The 21,708-nt window shown below is 50.1% G+C and overlaps 1 protein-coding gene across 1 annotated transcript; it reads left to right on the top strand.

Moving 5' to 3' along the window:
- Positions 1–15,044: 15,044 nt before the first annotated feature.
- Positions 15,045–21,348, top strand: TMEM272 (transmembrane protein 272; the record flags this gene model as incomplete). Its single annotated transcript, XM_034663787.1, is given in 3 exon segments — positions 15,045–15,186; positions 20,991–21,275; positions 21,278–21,348. Coding segments are annotated over 3 exon segments (498 nt in total), but the record flags the coding sequence as incomplete, so codon positions are not given.
- Positions 21,349–21,708: the final 360 nt, after the last annotated feature.

Consider the following 21,708-nt stretch of genomic DNA (forward strand, 5'->3'; position numbering starts at 1 on the left):
GGATTTTGTTGTGTATCTTAAAATGAATGGATACACTGGGGTGCGTGGCTGGTCAGTCGATAGAGCATGGGATTCTGGATCTCAGGGTTGTGCGTTCAAGCCCCATGTTGGGTGTAGACATTACTTAAAAATAAAAATCTTTTTTAAAAAATCCAAATATACACACATTTTAAAAAAATAAATAAAATTAATGGTATTTCTCCAAAGGAAGGGAAGCTCTTTCTCATAGGGTCAACCAACTTGCTCAGACCATAGGAAGCCCACCACAAAGTTAGGACGGAATATAGGCTTCTTGGGTCACAGTCCAAGCCGCCATGGTCAAGTCCGTGGTTGCCCTTTCTCTTGGCGCCCTCGGAGAGTGGCGTTACAACGGAGAGCACTTGCGTGTGTGTGTGGAAGTGAGAAGGGCTCCAGCTCTGTCAGTGTACCTGGGCCCGTGTGGGCTCTGCCAGCTGCTGGCTCTGACTTTACAGGTCAGTCTTAACCTCTCTGAGTCTTGAGGCGCCCTCTGTGAAACAGAGTCAATACTCCTCCTCAGACAGGATTATGGTGGGGATGAAATATGAGAAGTTGTATAGAAAGAGCTAACACAGCAACTGGTGCCGAACCGCTGCTCAGCAAGTCATAGCTGTTACCATCTCAGCTCCCAGACCCTGTATGTCCCCAGCTGGGCATCAGCGGGCGAGCCTCTTACCCTCTCTGAGCTTGATTTCTTTATTCTTGAAATAAGAGGTGCTCTCTCCACCCTCCAGATAAGAGCTAACAAAGCCACACCAACAAGCAGGCCCCAAACCCCAGGCTGACTGTGGCCACCCTGCAGGTGCAAATGACCCACACAGAGGCAGTTAGTAGTTGCTGAGTAAAGCCTGCCATGACCTTTCTAAAAAATTATGTTTGATCCCCAGAGCTTCGTCAGTGAGCAAGAACCATGCCAGGAGGTCTGGAGAAGGCGTGTTATCAGTGCATTTTGAAAATCGCCAGCAATGGTGAGTCACAGCCCTGAGTAATGCCCAAGCTTTGAAGGATTTGGGGTCTGGGATCCCATGACTTGTTAGCCATGTGCTGTAGCATGAGACCAAGTGACCCATGGGCTGGTCTGTGCTTGGCCCTGGGTGGCCCTGGGGTAGGCCTGGGAGGACAGCGTCCTGGCCCCTGTTGGTACCTTCTAGTTCTACTCGTTATTTATTAATCTTTAGCCTTCCCCAATACATAGGATGTGTTTTCAGTATAACATGTGTTCGAAGAATATTTGAGTGAATGGAGTCACTGGGACAGTCCATGTGTAATGGCCGTGGAGCTGGGAGACATGGCAGGCAGGTGTGAAACCCCTGGCTTTGCATTTGGGTCGCTTTGTGTTGTGCCCACCCCACCCTATCTCCTTGCCAAATTGGACTTTTCCTCCACCATCGCCTGCTGGAGTCCTTGGTGTCCCAGGGGACTGGGTCATGTTACAGAAGGCCCAGGCGACATCTTGACATTTGGAATACCCTAAAGCAAATCCCAAGCCTTGAGGTTCCTTGGGACAAACGCATTCGCCTCATGGTGAGATATGTTGTCTGAGGCTTCCCGTAAAGTCCCCTTTACTCCCAGTTCATCTGTAAAATCTTAGAGCAATCATGTCAGGAAGTAGCAGTCCGTAGGCAGAGCAGACCAAGGTAGAGGGGACGATGATGGGTGTCTGGCTTAACAGTGTTGGCCCATGGGCATCCATGCACTATCTCCAACTCCCCACTCCCCTCTCCCCACAGGGTCTCCGGCTCACTGCTGCACCCTCACACCTCCAGCAGTGCCTGGAGCGTAACCTGTCCACTGGATGCCTAGTTGGGGGAAGGAATGAGCCATCTTGTCCTCTAGCTGATGTGTCCGGCCCCCATCTCATCTCATCCTCCTCAGGCACAGCCTGATGTTTTCCTCCAGGGATGGCTCTGGGGGCCACTGCCCCCTTCAGCCCCCCCCCAGAGCACACCCACCATGTGGGAGCCAGAGTGGGAGCAGTAGAGCTGGAACCTGTGCCCAGAGGCTCTGAGGCTCTGGCAGGAGCGAAAACACACAAGCTGCCCTCTGGAAGAGGCGATGCCTTTGGCCATACTATTGTTCTATGTTCTCCTGAAATTAACTGCCACCCCACCTCTCCACACACATCCCTACTCATTCTTGGAACGAGGGCCCTGACAGTGAGACCAAGTTAGTCAGAGAGGAACTATTACTCTCAGGGTTTCCCAGAAAACGGATGCTTCTGGGTTCTGCCAGAAGTCTCCTGGTCTAGGCTATCAGCTCTTCAAGTGCCCTTGAAAGGTGGTAGAAAACCTTTGGCCCTCCGCTATCTGGGCTCTCCTTGATCCCTGAGCTTTCACTGTTGTTTTGTGAACAAGTCTGTCTTCAGCTTGGACCCTGGAGGGCCTCCTATGTGCCCCCCCTGCACCCTGCCTGGTCCCCCTCAGCACACCCTCCACACACAGCCAGGGCCAGGGAGGTCTCTCCCTGCTTGGTGACTCCCCTTTCCTGCAGAACTTCAGATCACTCGGCGACCCTTTGTAAGCTGAGCCCTGCTCAGCTCTTGTGTCATCCCTTCCTTTTTGAATTCTCACCCTGGAAAAGGCAGCCAGACAAAAACATCTCAGCTTCTCTGAAAACACCAGGCTCCCTTTGTCCCCTGGGATCAGGCAAGAAGCTTCCATGGATGCTAAATCTAAGAGGAAATTTTGATGACCAACCAGCAGGATGTTTGCATAGTCTTAGAATCTTTCCATAGACTCCTTACTGGTTGGAAGGGAGGAAAAAAAATAGTAATTATGCCATGGAAAAATTGGGAAAAACTTTGGGGTTCAAAATTAACATCACCAATGAGGGACAGGTGGTCATCACCTGCACAGCAATCTGGCCAAGAATGTACAACCTTAACCTAAACACAAAGGGACGAAGCTAGGAATGTTCTATTCAAAGACAGCGGAAGGTACTGTTGTCTTAGTCCGTTTGGGCTTCCATGCAACTTACCCTAGACTGGGTGGCTTATAAACAACAAACATTTATTTCTTAAGTTCTGGAGGCGGGAAGTCCAAGGTCAGGGTGCCAGCGTGGTCAGGTTCTGATGAGAGCCCTTTCTCAGCGTCAAGACTGCTGACTTCTCATTGTATCTTCACATGGCGGAGAGCAGAGAGGAAGCAAGCTGTCTTGTGTCTCTTGTAAGGGCACTGATCCCTTTCATGGGGTCTCCACCCTCATGACCTCATCTAATCTGAATTACCTCCCAGAGCCCCACCTCACCCTGGGGGTACAGTGTCAACATGAATTTAGGAAGGACACATTCAGTCCATAACACCTATATTCATCAAAAATGTCAACACCACAGTAAACAAAGAAAGGCTTTGGACATGTTCCAGATTCAAGGCGGCTAAGGAGATATGACAACGAAACGCAATATCTGACCCCACACTGGATCCAAGGACATTATTAGGTCAATAAAATTGGAATATGGATGGTAAGCTAAAGTACTCTATCAATGAGAATTTCAGAAGTTGCCACCTTCTGCACTTAGCGGGGAGCCTGCTTAAGATTCTCTCTCTCTCCCTCTGCTCCCCTCCCCCCCGCTCCCCTCCCCCCACTCACACTCTCTTAAAAGAAGAAGTTGCCCACTGTCCTAAGGTTATATGAGAGAAAATCCTTACTCCTAGGAAATATACAATGGGATTATTTCCAACTAAAAAGTTCAAAAAGTTAAAACAAGAAGCATACAGACAAAAAACCCCAAGTGGTAGGTACCTGAATGTTTGCTCTATAATTCTCTACTTTTGTGAATGTTTAAGAATTTCATAATTAGGGGCACCTGGGTGGCTCAGTCAGTTAAGCATCCAACTCTTGATCTCGGCTCAGGTCTTGATCTCGGGGTCGTGAGTTCAAGCCCTGTGTTGGGCTCCACACTAGTTGCAGGCCCTACTTAACAAATGAGAGAGAGAAAAAAGCCTCCCTGGTCTTATCCCAAATTTCTTAAAATGCTATGCTAGATGCAAATACACCAGAGTGTTTTCCTTTCAAATGACTTTTAAATTTTCTTCTTCTTTCTGCATTTTTCACATTTCCTATTAAGTAGTACATACTAACACCATTAGATAGAAAAGTTATGTTTTTGAAACAGTCTTCGGATATCCCCTTAGGTTAATTTGCCACTCGTCCTTACCCACATATAGAGTTAGCCAAATGGTGTCATGGAGTGACCCATCCATCTGTCTGTCAAAAGAGCAGGGCAGCCTCTGTCATGCCCTCAGACCCCACCAAGCAACCCGGTAGAACTTTCCAGAGCTCCCCTGGACCACTACTCAGCCCTGACCATCAGCCTGCCATCTTATATATTCTTTTCCATCAAGTTCATTCTGCTGCATTTGCTTCCTGACGCCGGCCTGGAGGATGAATTTAATAACTGGGAAGCAATGAAATTGTGATGAATGCATGGCCTCCAGCCATCACAGGAAAACTCAATTAAGTGCGACGAGTGTGGTGAACCCAGGTCACGGGCACCTGTCAGGGCATCCTGGGAGGCTCTTGAGCTCCACAGGGAGACAGAAGCCGAAAAGGGGGCAAGGAAGCATAGACTCAGGAGGGACACCTGGAGAGAGGCCTTCCGGCCCGTGACTGGACCCAAAGATCTGTGCCCCTGGGGGCTTGCAGCCCCCAGTGCGGTGGAGAGAGGCTCACGATACTGCACGCACTGAACGGAGAGTGGCAATTTTATTCTACGGTTCTGCTATGAGCAATAGCACGTGTTCTGTTGTGTTCTTTTTTAGTTTATTTTTAAAACCTTAAAATGTCTCTCCTAGATAAAATTCATCTGACTTCAGTGTCCTACTTGCCAGACTAACGAGAAAATCTGTCTTGGGCTTTTCAGCCACACAGGAGTTCAGGTTGTAGGAGCTGAAGGAGGGGAGGTCACCATTTCGGAGTTTGGGGCAGAGAATGCTTCCACTCTCTGGGCAAAGCCATAATGAGTCTATTCAGACCCTTTGTGCAACTTTTAAAAGGCGCCCTCCTGGTAGGGGTAGCTTCAAGGACACGCGGCTTAGAAGCAAATGGTGTTTTTCTTAGAAGAAAGGGCATTCCCTTCTTCCAGGCAAGGGAAGCCTCACCCAGGCCCCCTGTTTCCTGCACAAACTGCCCAGCAGTGCACTGTCCTTGCCATGGAGCCAGCACTGGGCCAGGCTTGGGCTGTTGGGGTCTTTACAAGCCTGGTGCTCCCTTCTAGATGCTTCTTGCGGGAATTCCCTCTGGATGCTGCCAGGCGAAGGGCCACCAACCACAGGCGCCATCAAAGAACTCCATTCCTCATGGGCTTAAGAGGCTGCGCTCTCCCTGCTCTACGGCTCCTCCCTGTCTGGGCTCTTTTCTCCGTCCCTTTCCTTTGGGACAGAACTGCTCTCACACACGATGAGAGCACGATGCTGCCACCCTTGCCATAGATCAGAAGAAGAGATTCTAACATCTGCCCACCCGGTACTTCTTACTAGGTCACCCCAGTAGCCGAACAGCTGGAAGCCTTGAAACGTTGGACGGTCAAGAATGTGGGCAATGGGGGTGGTTTCGGAAACTCCTGGGCTCTGGACTCACAGATGCCTACAAGATCGCCTGGCACATTAAAGGCAATGAATTCTGAACCAAACACATGTCCTTTCCCAGAAGCTCCTCCTCTTTCCATCCCTCGCATCTCTGTCAACACCACTGTCATCCTTGTCACCCAAGCGCAGGGCTTGAGTAGCTTCCTGCTCCTTCCTTTCCTGCATTACCACAACCAACTGGTACTCAGGGCCCTGCCCAGCCTGTACCTTCGATTGCTCGCCGGTCTAGATCATAGGTCAGCCTCCCCGCCGGTCTCTCTGCCCTGTCACCATGCCATGGCCCCATCCTTCTTCCAGCAGTTTGACTTTGATTACGTCACCCCTAGCTCCAAATCCCTCAACACCCTTTATCTTCCTAATAAAATCCAAAAACACTCCATTCTCAATATCCCTTTCCAGTCTCATCCCTCATTTGTCTATTACAAAATGACCTCTCCTCAGCTACACTCCCCAAAACCACTGTGAAGTTTTCTTACTTGAATCTTTGGTCTCCTCTAAGAATTTCCCTTTGACTGAAAAGCCATTTTTCCACAACTCAGCCTTTCAAAACCCTGCCCACCCATGAACACCAGGGCTGTATCACCTCCTCCTTGAAGTGTTCCTTGATTTCCCTGGGGATTCCCTTCCTCTGGGCTTCTTACCGCTTCTTGCGCCTCTGCTGGCCCCTTTCGCCCACTGATCTGCACTGCTCGTTGGGTATGCCTCCCGTCTCCCTTGTGAGGTTGTGAGGTCTGAGCTGGTGTGGTTCATCATGCCCGTTTTGCATCTCCCCAAACCTTTGTCAAATACAAAAGCGCATGAGTGACTATCTGTGATGAAGCGGGTTAGGCGCTGAGCGAGTGCCACCCCCTGCACGCTGCTACCGGCCGTGACCTCCGGGGCTGAGCAGGTGGCTATGAAACAGGCCAGGTGAGAGGATGCTGCAGGTGCCGGTACAGGAGGGCAAGAGGAACAGGCGGGAAAGACGAGGCAGGGACTGAACCACTGGCTGTACCAGGAGGGGACAGGCGGGGCATAGGGGATGGCGTTTGTGCCTTTGAGGGTACAGGCAAGTGGGGAGGGCAGTTGGAAAGAAGGGGAGTCTACTTTGAGGTTATCCCCCTGCACCCTTTGCCACCTGCCTGGTGGGGGTTCGGTAGTCAGGGGAACCCCTGAAAGGTGGTGTTGCAGAGAAAAACCACTGGCTTTTAGTCTTGGTTACCACATTAAACTATTTCACCCTAGGCAAGAGCAGGGGATACGCTTGCTTTTCATAGGAAACGGGTTCTGGAGAACCTTGAGAACAGACTAAACTGGAAGTGTCCACTTTTCCTATCAAGGTTACCCCTTTTAGAAATGCTTTGAGGGTGCCTGCGTGGCTCAGTCGGTTAAGCGCCTGCCTTCGGCTCAGGTCATGATCAAGGTCCTGGGATCGAGTCCCATGTCAGGCTCCCTGCTCAGCAAGGCGCCTGCTTCTCCCCCTCCCTCTGCCATTCCCCCTGCTTGTTCTCTCTCTCTATGGCAAATAAATAAATAAAATCTTTCTTAAAAAATGCTTTGAATACTTCCGGCTGCCCACTTTGACCCACGGTGGGGTGCTCCTATGCCTCCGACCAGGCTGGTGGGAGCGGCACAGTTAAACGCACTTGAAGGTGTGAGCAGGGTTGCTGACCCGGCTACTCCGAGTGCTGTCTTCTTCCTCGCCCTCTCACTAAGTCAGGACTCAGTTTATCTGTGCCCTTGGCATAAAGAATGCTCTGGCTCCAACCCCCTGATTCTAACATCCTCCCACATTGCTCTGACTTCTGACTTATTTTCTCCTTTGCGACTCTGCTGATTCAGCTCTGTCACCGAGCTCTTTCCAACTGACTGGATAGAGACTCACTCTATCAGAAACCAGAAGGCAGCGCTCTGAGCCACGTTGGAATCCGTGCTCAAAAAGCTCAGAAGCACAGCAGTATTTATTAGTGGCGATCACTGCTGTCAAACCACCGTCCTGGCCTAAGCAAGGTCCTGAGGGCACTCGGATGACCCATGACTATGGAACCAGCTCCTCTCCTGGGAGTTGTGGGTGGGGGATCGGGGTGGTGGTGCTGGTTGCTGATCCCTGACAGGGCTGGGTTGGTCCTTCTAGGACCAAGTTTAAAGAAGCCCCGGTGGTGTTAAATGCAGATTCCTTCCATCCCAGCGAAGCCCCGCAGCCCCAGCACCTCGTGCTGCCCTGAGCAAACAGGATCTAAGGAAGGCCTGGCAGAAAGCTCTCCGGCCCCGCTTATGAAAAAGATGGCATGCGGACGGCCTACTTCACCGTCCCGGGTGGTTGCTTTCAGACACAAATTCCCAGATCCTGTTTGGGGAGATTCTGATTTTGTAGCTAGCGTGGCCAGAGAATCTGAGAATGATGTCTCGGAGGTTGAGAGAGTGGATTTGAGCCGTAGGCCCAGACCGCGGTGCTGCAGACAGGGGCCCCTTGTGAGCTGTGGGCGTGGTCTGATGCCAGCTCTGCACAGGGAGCTCAGGTCTGGGACTGTCCCTGCTCAACTCATTCAAAGTCTGTGGGAACCACAGGGCCTCCCTCGGTTCCCCATTTGGTCCCTAGGTGGGGTCTGAAATCAAAGGGCAGTCGCACACCCTGAGTAATGATCATAGTGGTGATAATGACAGTGGCTGACACTTAGCCAAGGTTGTCATGCGGCAGACCTGTGTTTCGTGCCTTATGTGAGCTATGACCCTCGATCATTTTACCAGATCTGTTAGGAAAGTCCTAGAATTATGGCTGTGTTTTAAATGAGGACACTGAAACCTCAGGGGCAAGGGCTCGCAGTCCCCAGGGCCGGCTGTGGGCCCAGCATGGGAAGTGGCCTCCGGGGGTCTGGCTCCCGCTGCCGAGCGCTCAAGCTCTCCTCGGGGTGGTCGTTGGGGAGGCTCTGGCCTGAGGCTCTATCTCCCTGCAGGGGCCTCCCCTAGGGGCTGTTCCACGTCTGTGTCACCGAACACGACCCTTGGATTCCACATGTGGCCAGGTGACGCCATCTGTCACAAGCTTGCAGCACAGGGAAGGGTTTTCCGGGATGCCGGTCACTTTATCATCCTGGTGACAAGCTCAAGGCCAGAAATGGAGATGGGATGCATTAGCTTCTTGCTTTCCTGTCACTTCCCAGCAAGTAGTTTCTTCCTTGACCTCCACTTTAAAGAGGGAATTAAAACAGACATGTCTGGATTTCCTAAAATTCTCCCTATATCTGGGCACACTGCCAGCCGTGCCATGTCCCCCACGGGCAGCAGAGCCTGCTGAAGTATTTGCAAGGCCCGGTTGCAAAATGAAAATACAGAACACCTTGTTCAAAAAGCAGGGGGGGAAATCCTTGTTCAAGGTACTGCAACATAAACTTTATCCTTTCTTCAGCAACCTCTTTTGAAATGTCATTGTATGTTTTTATTTCCTAATTAATGTTGTTTCAAATAAACAAAAATAAAAACATGTTTTATTCATAATTTTAAATTACTAGCATAAATTTTACCATTCACCTTAATATTTATTGTATGATGACAGTTTTATTTCTTATTTTTTTTAAGATTCTATATATTTATTTGACAGAGAGAGAGAGTGAACACAAGCAGGGGGAGTGGCAGGCAGAAAGAGAGGGAGAAGCAGGCTCCCCACCGAGCAGGGGCTCCATCCCAAGACCCTGAGATCATGACCTGAGCCAAAGGCAGACACTTAACCGACTGAGCCACCCAGGCATCCCATGATGACAGTTTTAAACGCAAAGAGCATTTGACTCAGATGTTGACTTGCCAAAGTGACACATTTGTGGTCCCTAGGTCTTCTGTGCATACGGATTTTGTTTTTACCAGAACAGTAGAAACACTGCGCAAAACGATCACAGCTGCTTTCACTTCGTTTCTTGAGAATGTGTGCTTTCTACCAACACTGTGATGCGAGAGGGAGGCCTGAACGGCAAAGGAACTAAGGATGGTCCCTTTCCTGTGTGGCATCGTGTTGGCGTAAATGGCTGGCCACTAAGGGAGGTCACCTGTGGAAGAAAGGAGGTGATAGGGCTCCTTGGCTGTTGGTGTTCTTAGTACACGGCGTCCTTCTGTCTGCATTTGAGGCAAATTCTGGTTCAGATGTGTGCCTTGGGGTTGTCGGAGCACCTGCTTCCTTGTGACATGCTTCCTGGTGTTTGTTTTGAGTCTTGCTGAACTCCCCCAGCCCGTGGGCCCTCCAGAATTCAAGAACGTGATCCCAAAGAAGGGACAGACCACCCACATCACTCATATCTTCTCACATACAGGCTCTGTTGTCCCACTGGACTTCACTGACGAGATACAGGTTCAAAGATAAAGTCATTAAGCAAGTCAAGACAGCAGCAGGAGAGCAACGAACCAAATGCAGGGGTGTCCTAGGCACAGGGCCCTGTGTGAGTGCCCGGGGGGCGCATCCATGATAAGCCAGCTCTGGTGGTCAGCAGTAGAGCTAATTCAGAGAAGGATGGTTTGAAGGGAGGAGCGAACCCTGGGGTCGATCATTCTGCATGCCTGTTTTCCTTGACATCTCCTGGAGGGGAAGGTCCAGGCTGGCATGAAGGGCAACTTAATGGGGCCCGCTGAAGGGGAGGGGCAGCACCCTGCCCTGTCCGTCCTGCTGTGCTCCAACAAGAAGGAGCAGAGCTTGCCGTGTGGTGGCATGAACGTGAGGCTCTCGGCTGCAGACACGCGCAGTCTTGGCTCTTTTCTCCTCCAGAGAGGCCTGGGATTCACGAATAAATCTGAGATCTTTGACAATCCGAAACTGGTATGGGCCTTGTAGATTGAACGAATTACAGAGGGTTCAGTGTAAGTAATAGAAAATCCAACTCAAACTGGCTTCATTAATAAAGAGGATTTATGGGTTCATATCCATGGAAATAGTTTAGCTTCCTGCATGTGTAAAACAGTGGGTGACAAATACTGCCGAGGACCTGGTTTCTTCTTGCCTCTCCTTTCTGTCTTCCACGTGTCCTTCTCAGGCTGACTCACCTTCTCGGTGGCAAGACGGCAGCCAACAGCCCCTGGAGCACGGTGCTTGCACACCAGTGCCCAGGGAGGGAGAGAAGCCTTGCTTCTGGAAGTTCTACCCAAAGAGTGAGAAAACTTCTTTCCTTTTTTCTCTGCTTGAGTATGCGCGGCCCAAGATGAGTCATAAGCTTACCCGCCAAATGATAACATACAATGAATACTACTCTGCTGAATAATTCAGAGCGAAAGCTCATGCCCTTCTTCAAAGCCCAGGGTGGACGCAGCTTGTGCCAGAGCACATGAACCGCACGGGAGACTGGGAAGGTGGGCAGGTGAGGACATGAGAGCAGAAACTGAGAGGAAGCAGCGAGCACTGAAGAAGTTACCATGATACGCACTTCGAGATCCTGTCTCCGCTCTCAGGGCAGCTGTGAGAACCTAGCAGGACACATAAATGTGCGATGCTATCAAAACTGTAACAGCGAGAACCGGAGGCAAGCTTACCCAAAAGGCATTCAAATTCATAATTAAGAAAAAAATGCTGGCCAAGCAAAACCTGCACGTGCAGGCATTTTAACAGACAAGGAGACCAAGAACCCACAAGGGGAAATACTTGCCTAATCTTCGCAGTGCCCGATACCGAGCCGGGGTGTGCTTCCGCTAATGTATAGCAGAAGAACGTGACGCCCCAGGAGGTCATCTAATTTGCCCAAAGCCACACAGCTAACGAGTGACTGGGCCAGGACTGGACCCAGGCCTGTGCAACTCCCGCACCTCTGTCCTCCTCTCCCAACGCCAGGGGGGGCCAAATGGTGGCAGGAGCAGGAAGAAAAACCCCAAGCAGCTAAGAGCTCTCTTCCCCCGTGTGTCAGTAAGAAATTGTAGGAGACCGTCTCGTATCAAATTCTATGGGAGATAGAGCCAGAGAAACGGAAAGGGAAAAAGACTTCATGAAGCAAATTCTGTAAGTGATAAATCGAGTTGTCAGTGAATCTTGGGCGAGGAGGGGAAGATCCGTCTGCAGCGGGGAGAGGCTCCCAGGAAGCGCAGGGTCGATCCCACCTGGCTGGGTGAACGCCAGTGGCTTCTGGCATCCCGGCATCCCAGCAGAGCAGCAGCTTATAAACTCCGGTTCTAGTAGCTGTCAGATTCGGGGAGGTGGTGCGGGAAATGTGGGTCTTAGACCTGGCGGTACGATCATCGAAGACATTCACTTCTCTCGGAGAGCCAAGTCTGGGCTTGCTCCCTGCCCTCCCTCCCTGTGCGGTCTCGCAGTGACCTCCTGCCATCTGTTGACTTCCAGAAGGTCAGGCATCACGGAGGCATCAGGAGACAGCACTGCAAAGGAAATGAAAGGGTCTGTGTGTTTCTAACCCGGTGCCTGCTCCTTGTCCTGCTCCGTGTTGGTGCTCTCCGCTCTCCCGGCGCTGCTGCTCTCCATGGCCTTCACAGGTTAGCTGGCTGCTGAGCAGCTGGATGCCACGGGTCAGCACGTCCCACCACGGGACCACGGCGCTGCATCTTTAACCATACAATGTATGCTAGGAAGAGCTGGCCGGGCTGAGGAGGATTTCCAAACACGTAGTAGTCATAACAGAATGACTTGGTTGAACGTTTTAAAAAGACGGAGTCCTGGGTCCTGCCCTGGGAGATATTGAGGCAATATGTCCGGGGTGGGGACACGTAGCTGCTTTTAAAAATCTGGGGCTAGATGATGTGGTACCAGTGGACCAGGTTGGGGGCCGGTGGACTGAGGGTTCCCAAGGCCCCTTCCCAGCTCCTGTGCTCCTGTGAGGCAGCCTGTCGTGAGCAGTATAAGAAATGCCATGGTAATGTCAGGTGCCCTGTACATTTCCTTTGCTGAATGCATGAATAACTCCTTCCATAAGTCACATATATTAAATAACCTCAATAATCCAGAATGGTGAAGTGTCGAGGGATTGGGAAGCTCCCTAGTAGCTAAAAATCATTGTCATGTGTCAGTCAGTGAAATTAAACGGAGGCCCTGGAGTATCGCTCATGGGGGCTCCTGAGCTCTGTACACGGAACCTAGCTAGTCCCATTTCAGTAGAGACCTAGCAAGCCTGGTGCTCTGGCCTCCAAGTTCACAGCACACTGCAGTAGAAATTAAAAGGACATGGGAGTTGTTGAATAAGACCCCAGCACCCTAGTTGCTTAATGGGTTTGGGGTTTCCTTTTGGGGTGATGAAAATATTTTGGAACCAGATAGAGGTGGCAGTTAATCAACTTTGTGCATACATTCAGTGCCACTGCATACTTCACTTTAAAATGGTTCATTTTATTTTATGTGAATTTCACTCAGTAGAAAAATATCAGCTAAATACTAAAAAACAAAAAAACTAACCAAAATAATACTCTTAGATTTGTAATAAGCGAAAGCGGACAGCTTGATGGGAAATAAAAGAACAAAATAAAACTCTGAAGTTTGCACAGAACTAAAGTAGTTGAGAAGTTTGGGGCCGTTTTGTGGAAGGGCAGACAATTCAACCACTTCAGTAGGCCCTGAAGCTGTTATTATTGCAGGGAGTTCAAAAATAAACATGTGTTATATGGCTCAGCTCTGCCCCGCTTAGGAAATCAGGAGTATCCTTTAAAAAAATGTCCTGTGCAAAAATCTATCAAGTAGAAGATTTTTATTGGGGGGGGAAGCTTTTGGAGCCTGTGGTTTAGTTATCTGGAAAATGACTTTAACTGGAATAGTTCATTCACTAACAAGGCTGTTTAAATGAAGCAAGAACCTACAAGGCCCATTCCCATAGACATTATACTAAAATCGCTGCACTCATTGCAGGAAGAGGGTGTTGGGGAAGCCCTGCTCCGTGGTTACGAGTTTCTGTTCGGGGCGGTGAGAAAGTTTTGGAACTAGATAGTGGTGATGGGTGTACAAGATTGGGAATGCCACCGAATTGAATGCATAAAAATGGTGACAATGGCAAAATATTGTTATATTTATTATATCACAATAAAGTACGTAAAAATATAATTTTTAAAGCCCCATAATATGGGCCCCCCAAAAAAAAGAACCTAAAGAGGGTCATTGTGATCCTGCCGATCAGACAGAAAGCACATCTAGAGGTAAGGAAGGTACTAAGCAATATGTAACGAACACAAGGGGAAAGCCGCTTTTATTAAATTTATTAGGATCTTTTGAAGCCATCTGTGTGCTGTTTGACCCTCCTGTGAGGAGCAGCTGTTTTTATTCATTAGGATTGAGCAGATATAGAAATCATTACTCAATGTTCATCTCGCAGCTGGGTTTTGGATTGAAAGGCAGTTCTTATCCAACAACTTTGGCATCCAGCGTTTAAAGGTCTTTGTGTGAAAAGGTTGCATCGAGACTTGGAAAGTATTTCCATCTAGTAATGGATTTAGCAGAACATCAGAGATATCTCAGAAGGCAAGCCTCCCCAGGTTGATGATTGGAGCAGCGTGCGTATTTGATTTTACTCCGGGGCCCTGAATTTGTAGGTCTCTGTCTACCCAGGAATTTTTATTAATTTCAGTGGAATATGGTATAGCCGTGGGGAAATGGCTTATTTCCTCTAAGTGCCAAGGCATTCATGGGAAATAAAAATCAAATCAGAGCTAAAACTTTAAATGTCATTTTAACAGAAGACTTCGATTTTACCATGAGCAGCCCCTGTCTTGGGCTCTGTTGGCAGACGTATCGGTCAGGGTAACTTTACCGCACTGCGGTAATAAATTAGCCCTGGAATCTCAGTGGCTCAGCGCTATAAAGGTTTATTTCTTGCTCATGAAAATTCCATTGTGGGTCAGAAGCCTCTCTAGAGTCCCGGAGGACTCCCCAGGGTAATGTGATGACTTCACACTCCAAATTACTTCAGCCTTGAGCGCTGACCATCTCGACCCATGGATTCCAGAGGGTCAAAGCAGGCGAAAAAAAACCCAAGGGTCACGTGTCAGTTTTTAAATGCTTTGGCCCCAAAGTGTCCCACAGCGCATTGGTTAGAAATAGTCACGCAGCACTGGCTACCTGCGAGGGGACTGGGAATTGTGAGGGACACTCTCGGAGCGGTCAATGTCTCTGCACCGCCAAGATGTGCACTGGAACCCATCCAAAGCCCAGCCATTTGAGCCAGATTGGTCACGGAGGACAATAGGCACTTCTTCCATATATTTTAAATAATATATCATACCACCGTTAGTTAATAATAGGCCTAGAAACAGAGACCTGAGAAAAGTAGAGAAAGCATTGCTAGTGGGATTAAAACTACCATTAAGAAAGGGTATGGCCAGTTAAGAGCCAGACGAAGTGATGTGTGGTTTCTGCTCTGCCTGATGTCTGGGACATCCATTCAGTTCCCTGAGCATCCTGAAGACCAGGTGGCCAGTGAGACGGCGCGCATCCACAAGCAGGGGGTCCATCAGATTACAGTTTATGTGAGGCGTATCTGGGCTTCCTGAATCTTCCCAACTGGCCTTGTGCTCTTGAATGCATTTCTCTTAATCCTCGTTTGTTCTCTCCCCTTTGTAGGAACGAAGTTTTTGGAGGACTGCCCCATACAGCCCCTCATTTCTCTCTATTTGCTAGTGGGTGGGATCATTGGAGCCTTAAAGGTTTGTAGTTCTTGCAGAAATGTAACTTACAGGCACCCTAGTATGTATCCTTTCATTGTTTGCGACTCACAGGGGAGCCGGAACCACTCCCTCCACCCCTCCCCGCCCCGAAGCCCAGGCTTGTGGAAGCAACAGAGCAAGGTGGGTCCTGAAGTCGGCTTGCAGAGACATGGATTTTTCCAGATGAGGAGCAGTCACCCAGAGCTGGCCACCTTTGCAGTAGCTTCCCGCCCGCTGTCCTGAGTTCGATGTGCTGAGTTGTGGCTTTGGTCTGACAGCAGTTGATGCCGAGGAGTTACTGACTGCCAATTAATTTTACTTTTGAATCCAGCCAGTGCAATCTTGGCCTTTCTCTGTGCTTCTTTTTAAAAGGTTTCCTGTGAAGGGCAGTGGAGTTTGCAGCTAGTTCAAATGTATTTAATTTGAGCAGCTCTTATTTCTGTTTTGCTCCTCGTTCTTAATTGACTAGCACCGAATCCGTTAGCTGCAGTCATCAGTCAAACGTTAAACTCGGATGCTCAGGGGTAGGAGCGCTCCTCCGTGATTCTCGGCTTATGTCAGTGTAGGGAGCTGATTTGCTCATGGGTTGTATTGACATCTATTTTCGCAGGAAAAGTGACAGAAGAAAAAATATGGAGGGTCCTGCGTAGTCTGGAGTTAGGTTTCCAAACCCCTGGCCCACAAAAATGTCCCACCTGCCCAAAGCACGTCAGGTCTAAGGTATGTTAGGTCTGCCTCCATTTATCTGCCACCCTTCCCAACCGTCCACACCCCCCTCAGACCTTCCTGTATCCAAAGCTAGAACACACAAGCATCCATTTTTCCTACATGGTTTCATAAAAATGAAGTATAAGAGAAAACAAGAACACTGTATATAAAATTTCATTTGGACCCACTGTCTGATTTCTTTGCCAGCTTCCTTCTGGAGCTTGGGGCCTTTAAGAGATGCTGGCTGGTGGCATGGGTCAAGATATTGATAGGGCATCCAAGGAATGTCTTCAAGGTTACTGCTGTCATTTGCAGCCAGAAGTCACTGGCTCAATTCACGGGAAACACGTCTGATCTGGGGCAAGTTCTCGGACCCTTTTGTGTCTGAGTTACTTCATTATGAAGTGCCCCCAGCTCCCGACAGCAGTCTGAGGGGCAGTGTTCTGGAACGTGCAGTAACACGTGGCCCCCCTACCCTTTAACAACATCCCTATGGGATCTGCTTGGGACTCTGTTTAGCTCCAAGAAAACCCAGAGGCTCTGTGCTCAGTGGGGCTGCCTATCCCCTGTGGCCCCGTGGTGTTAGGGGAAAGCTCTGATGGATTGAGTGCCATAGAGATGTTCCAAACAAAGGCAAAGTTTTCAGCAGTAATTACCTCTGCTCGGCCCTCTCTCACTCAACTATCTCATCAGCAGGCTGTGAACTGAAACTTTCCTGTGGAGATGTTACCATCCGTGGGGTCTGTTCCTCTTAACAACGGCAAACTTGGCCTTTATGAAGCCCGGCCCAGAACCCAAAGGTAATTTATTTTAATGAACAAACTAGGGCCCTAATAAACAGCATTGATTTTTTTTTCCCTAGCAATCTAAAACTGTTTGAAGCCAAATTAAATTTTTGTGCTCATCATGGCGAGGTAATCTACAGCGAGTCCATAACCGGCAGAGCAACAGCAAGCAGATTTACAGAATCCCCAGACAGAGAAGTTTGCGGGGGAGGCCAGTGCTTTGTATTTAACCCTCTCGAGACACTGCATCGCGATGCCCACCATCCTTTCCGAAATCCATCAGCGCCACAGTGTTGCATTTTATTGAAGACAAAGTCGAGCAGCAGCGACTGGACATTTCCCAGGGTCACCAGAAAGAACTGAGAGTCACAACCCACTGGAAAGATCAGACAATGAATTCAGTAGTTTGTGGCCATTAAAAAAAAAAAAAAAAAGCAGAATAGAAACTCTGAGAGTGCCCGGTAAGTATTGTGCGACACACAATACATGTGTGTGTTTGGGTACGTTGGCCACATCGTTTATCATCCAAACTGGGACACTTTTGAGAGTACAAGGGGGGTCTACTAACAGTCCTGCCAGGAAAACAGCACAAACCATGACTTCTCTGAGCCAGCGAGGACACACAGTCCCCCAACTACTAGGTTATGATGTAAAATGTATTTGTTACGGAGGGCCACGATAAAAAGAAAGGTTCAAAAACACTCATTTAGTGGCCATTTACCTACCTAACACTCCACTTGATCTTCCAGTCATCTACTGCTCAGTAAGGATTTCTAGCACCCGGTGAGCGCCTACCATGTGCCCTTAGTCCTCATAATGCCTCTTGGAGGCAGGGACTTATATCAGAAAGGATGTTTGAATACAAGGCACAAAAAATCAACCAACTCTAGCTAAGCTAAGAGGTCATTTACTGGAAAAGCTCACAACGGCAAAGGTTGGCGGAAGAGGAAGGAGCCAGATGGCTCCAGAAAGCCTGGGCAGTGGGACCCACTTACAGTTTCTCCTGGGGTCACTGTGCCCACAAAGCAGTCCTGGGAGGGTAGCCAGATCCGTGGACTTGGGCGTCCTGCTGCCTCCAGCATGCTGAGAGTGTGGGAGAGGCGCTCTAGGGAGGGCAGATGCTGGAACTTTCTCCTCTGTACACGTGTGATGGGTGGAGGACACCCACGGGTTGGAGCCCTGCCAGAAAGGAAAATGGGCGCTGAGTAACTGGAACCTGAGCTGTACTATCAGCTCCAGCTTACAGATGAGGATACTGAGGCTTACAGGTTGCTGCTCTCGAGTTGACACTGAATAAACAGCAGCGCTCATGTGCCATCCACTCCAGCTCAACCTCAGCTGCCCTTCTCCATCAAACCGTTTTTCTCCTGTTCCCCAAATCCAACACCCTTCACCCTCGCCACATCACTTCTGCTCCAAGGAGGTCCCTCCCACCTCTCCCTGCCCACAGGAGTCCAGAGCATGCACCCTCCTCCAGGAAGTCCTCCTTGGGTGAGCCAGCTCCATGCAGGTGGCTCTCTGGACCTCTCTGAGCCTTCACTCACCTTTTCTTATGGAAATATTCTGCCTCCCAGCTGGGCTCTAAGTCATAGTTCTAGAAAACCTGGGCAGCGTCTCATTTTCCCAGTAAAGAGGCCCTCCAACCCAACATCCTTTGATTTAAACATCTGGGGAGGGTGGTGTAAACAATGGCCACAAGTGTGGACCGACACCCATCTCATCCTTTTTACCCACTGTAGCCCTGGCTGAAACGACGTACCTTCTCTGCTCCTTAGTGTCCTCGTCCATGAAGCCGAGATGAGAATACACGGCTCCACGGTTAGTGTGAGCACCTGTAAATTCCACCCCCCAGAGAAGATCACTGCTGCCATTTTGGCCCCTTGGCTCCAGCCGGGGTGCCCCCCAGGCACCCACTTACGTAATGCAGATCCCCTCAGGTCTCTGGGAGCATTAATCGAGAAGGTGCACGTGAGGCACTCACTCCGGCATGGGGACCTCCCTCTGTACAAGGCCCACTGCCAGAGACACTGTCACAATTGCACACAGACCCCCCGGGTGAGTCAGTCTCACCTGTCACTCTTCACCCCCAGGCTCTGATCCCACCCTTCTGTAGGTCCCCACCACCTACATTTGCATCCGGAATTTAAAATGTGACACGTCCAAATCTGACATCATCATCCACCTGAGGGCACAGCTTGGGCTCCTCTGCCCTCTGTCTCTCTTGATATGATCACCCACTCCACTGCCCTGGCATGGAACCTTGTTTACAAGCTCCATCTCTTGGCTCTGTGCTGCCCCCTCGCCAATCTGCCACACTGTCGGTTACTGAAAGATTTTTTTTCTGAAGCCCAGTTCTCCATGGGTTGGGGTGCCATGAGGTGGGCCTTAGGAGAGGTGGGGAGCTTGGGACTCTGGAAGAGAATGGATGAGCGGTGTAGGTCTTCAGGAGACATGAGAGATCAAGTTGCTAGACAGAGGGAAGACAGGAAACTGGGATTCCTTGGCGAAGATGACCTGTGGTCTTCTGTGGGTGCTTCTTCAGACGAAGCATCTGGAACTGAAACATGTGAGTGCCGTCGGAGCCGAGTGGGGTGGTGGTCCTTGGTGAAATAAAATGAGAGCAGTGTTTCAAAGTAGTATCGGGGGAGCGAGGATCTATCCACCGGGGTGAGAGGGTCTTTGTCTCTCTACGAGGAATCAGCAAGACTAACGCTCAAAGGACAACGGTCTGTGTTCTTGACTGGATGGATTCGTAAGGACAGGAGGACACACTTGTGCTCCATGGCCCTGCTTGGAATTGCAGATCCCTGGAGGTGGTCAGTGGAAGCATCCAAGACAAGTAATTATCTGTTTATGAGCCTCTTGCTGAAGGCCTGGAGCTCCAGGAAAATAAGGACCAAAATTGACTTTGGATTTAGAGGCATGGAGGGGTGGGTCAAGGCATGGTCCCATAGCATCTGGAACTGAGCGGGCCTGTCAAGTGGCCTGGAGGTAGCAGGAAAGCCTGCTGGGGGTTCCTCACAGGGCAGAGGGTCCAGCATCAGGACCAGGCATCCATGTTACAAAGTCATGTGTGGTGAAGTGTTTTAGGACAGGAGAAGGGAAAGTCTGTCCACCTGGCTTCCGGTCGTCATTGCACAAGACAGTGACTGGACAGACACAATGAACTGGGGGTGAGAAGACGGTGGGACCCCAGGGTAGAGCAAAGGGCACCCGTGAGGTGCGAGCCACGTGTTGTGACTGAGGAAAGTGAGCAAGAGGGACGGTGAACCAAACACAGCTGGACCCTGCCCTTCGTTCTAGTGCAGAAGGAATCACTGGAGGTATAACCAGCATCACAGCTCTGCTGGGCCAGGTGAGAAGCAGGGAGCATCCCAGGTTCCTGGCTTGGGCGATGTCACCAAATGAGGGGAATATGGAAGATAACAAGTTCTGTTGTTAACACACTCGGCCAAGGGCCTGACCGGACTCAGTGGAGCTTCAGACGATACTCTGAAGTCTTGGGGAAAGTTCTGGAAGGGAGCTGCAGACTTGGGTGCCATCAGCCTATATGCGGGTGAGGTCAGGGCCTGGGCCACATTTGAAGGTCACCAAAGAGGGAAGCTACTGGAAGAGGCAGTGACACAGAATGGTCTGGGGGAAAGGATGCCAGCTTTGGCTGAAGACAGACCTGGTGATCTACTTGTGGCTCTTCCACTTTTTATACACGTTACCTTGCTTTAAGGCCAAGCTCCTTAAACTTCCTGGTCCTTAACTCCTTTGTTTCTAAAGTGAGGAAAGTAATGTGCGTTCCATAGGGTTGTTTTAAGCAAGACAACGTGCCTAAAAGCATTTAGTGTTCTGCATTGCTCAGTTCCGGCTGCCAGGACAAGGTGTCACAGACCCGGTGGCTTAAATGACAGACATTCAGTAGCGGCTGGGAGGAGGGCACTTCCAGCTGATGACCACAGGCAGGTCTGTGGCCGCGGGAGGGGGAGCAGGTCACTGGAGCCAGGAAGGCCAAGGATGACCTCAAGGCCAATGAAGCAAACCAGAGCAACAGCGAAACTCTGGGTGGGGAGATGAATTTCAGTCAACCAATCCCTTGTCCAAAGCAGCTCACACATCTCAAAGGCGAATGCCCCCAGGGATGCTGACTCAGGACTGACGCCTTCATTCTTGCCAGTTCTAATTCTTCAAAATTCAATTTCACTCCTCGGCGGCATCTCCAACTCATAATAAATCTCTCTCTCTTTCCTTTTCTCCCCTACCCTCTCTCCCCTCTCCTCTCCCTACTTTGCTGCTGTGCACTCTGACCCCTCGCTCCCTGCCACAGCCCCGGTGTCTCTCCTGCTGTCCGACTGCAGCAGGATGAGGCGGCTTCTGTCCAAGGCCATGGTGATCGACGGAGACGAGGACGACTATCCCTGGAGGCAGAAAGCGCACGCATAGTGTATCCGCCTCAGCCTCAGCCTCTTCCTCTGGTTCGTTCTGGGAAACTACTGGGTCTTTTCCATTTACCTGCCTGATTTTGTTCCCCCTTTCCAGCAGCCTCAGGGTTACTGTGGCAAACCCCTGTACCTCTTTGCAGGAGGGGTCCTCGTGCTCAGCCACACGGTGCTGGCCTCCTGGTCCTGGGCAGGGGTTGTGCCTACGTGTGGCCTAGGGGGAGATGTGTGGTCGATGAAGACTGAGAACCACCCCTCCGGCACACACATGCACACACTCACACACGCACACGCATGCACGTATATATTCAAGTACACATACAGACACTCACACACGCATGCATATTTGCAAAGAAAGGGTGTGCTGGAAAGGTAAGATAAGAAACCACCAAGATGCACTGCGTCTTCTAGAAGACCAAAGAAACTCTTGCCTCCCTGGGCCTGGGGAAAGCCCAGTGGCTCTTTTCAGGGTGGGACTTTTGTACTCATGAGTTCATAGAGGGATTTTTTTATTTGAGGGGATGAAGTAAGGTGAGGCCAAGAATGGGACACTTTTGAATCACACGCAGTTCCAAGGACTGTCGCAAGAGCAAGGTCTGTTGTGGT

The sequence above is a fragment of the Ailuropoda melanoleuca genome, chromosome 7, assembly GCF_002007445.2.
Source record: "Ailuropoda melanoleuca isolate Jingjing chromosome 7, ASM200744v2, whole genome shotgun sequence".
NCBI lineage: Eukaryota > Metazoa > Chordata > Mammalia > Carnivora > Ursidae > Ailuropoda > Ailuropoda melanoleuca.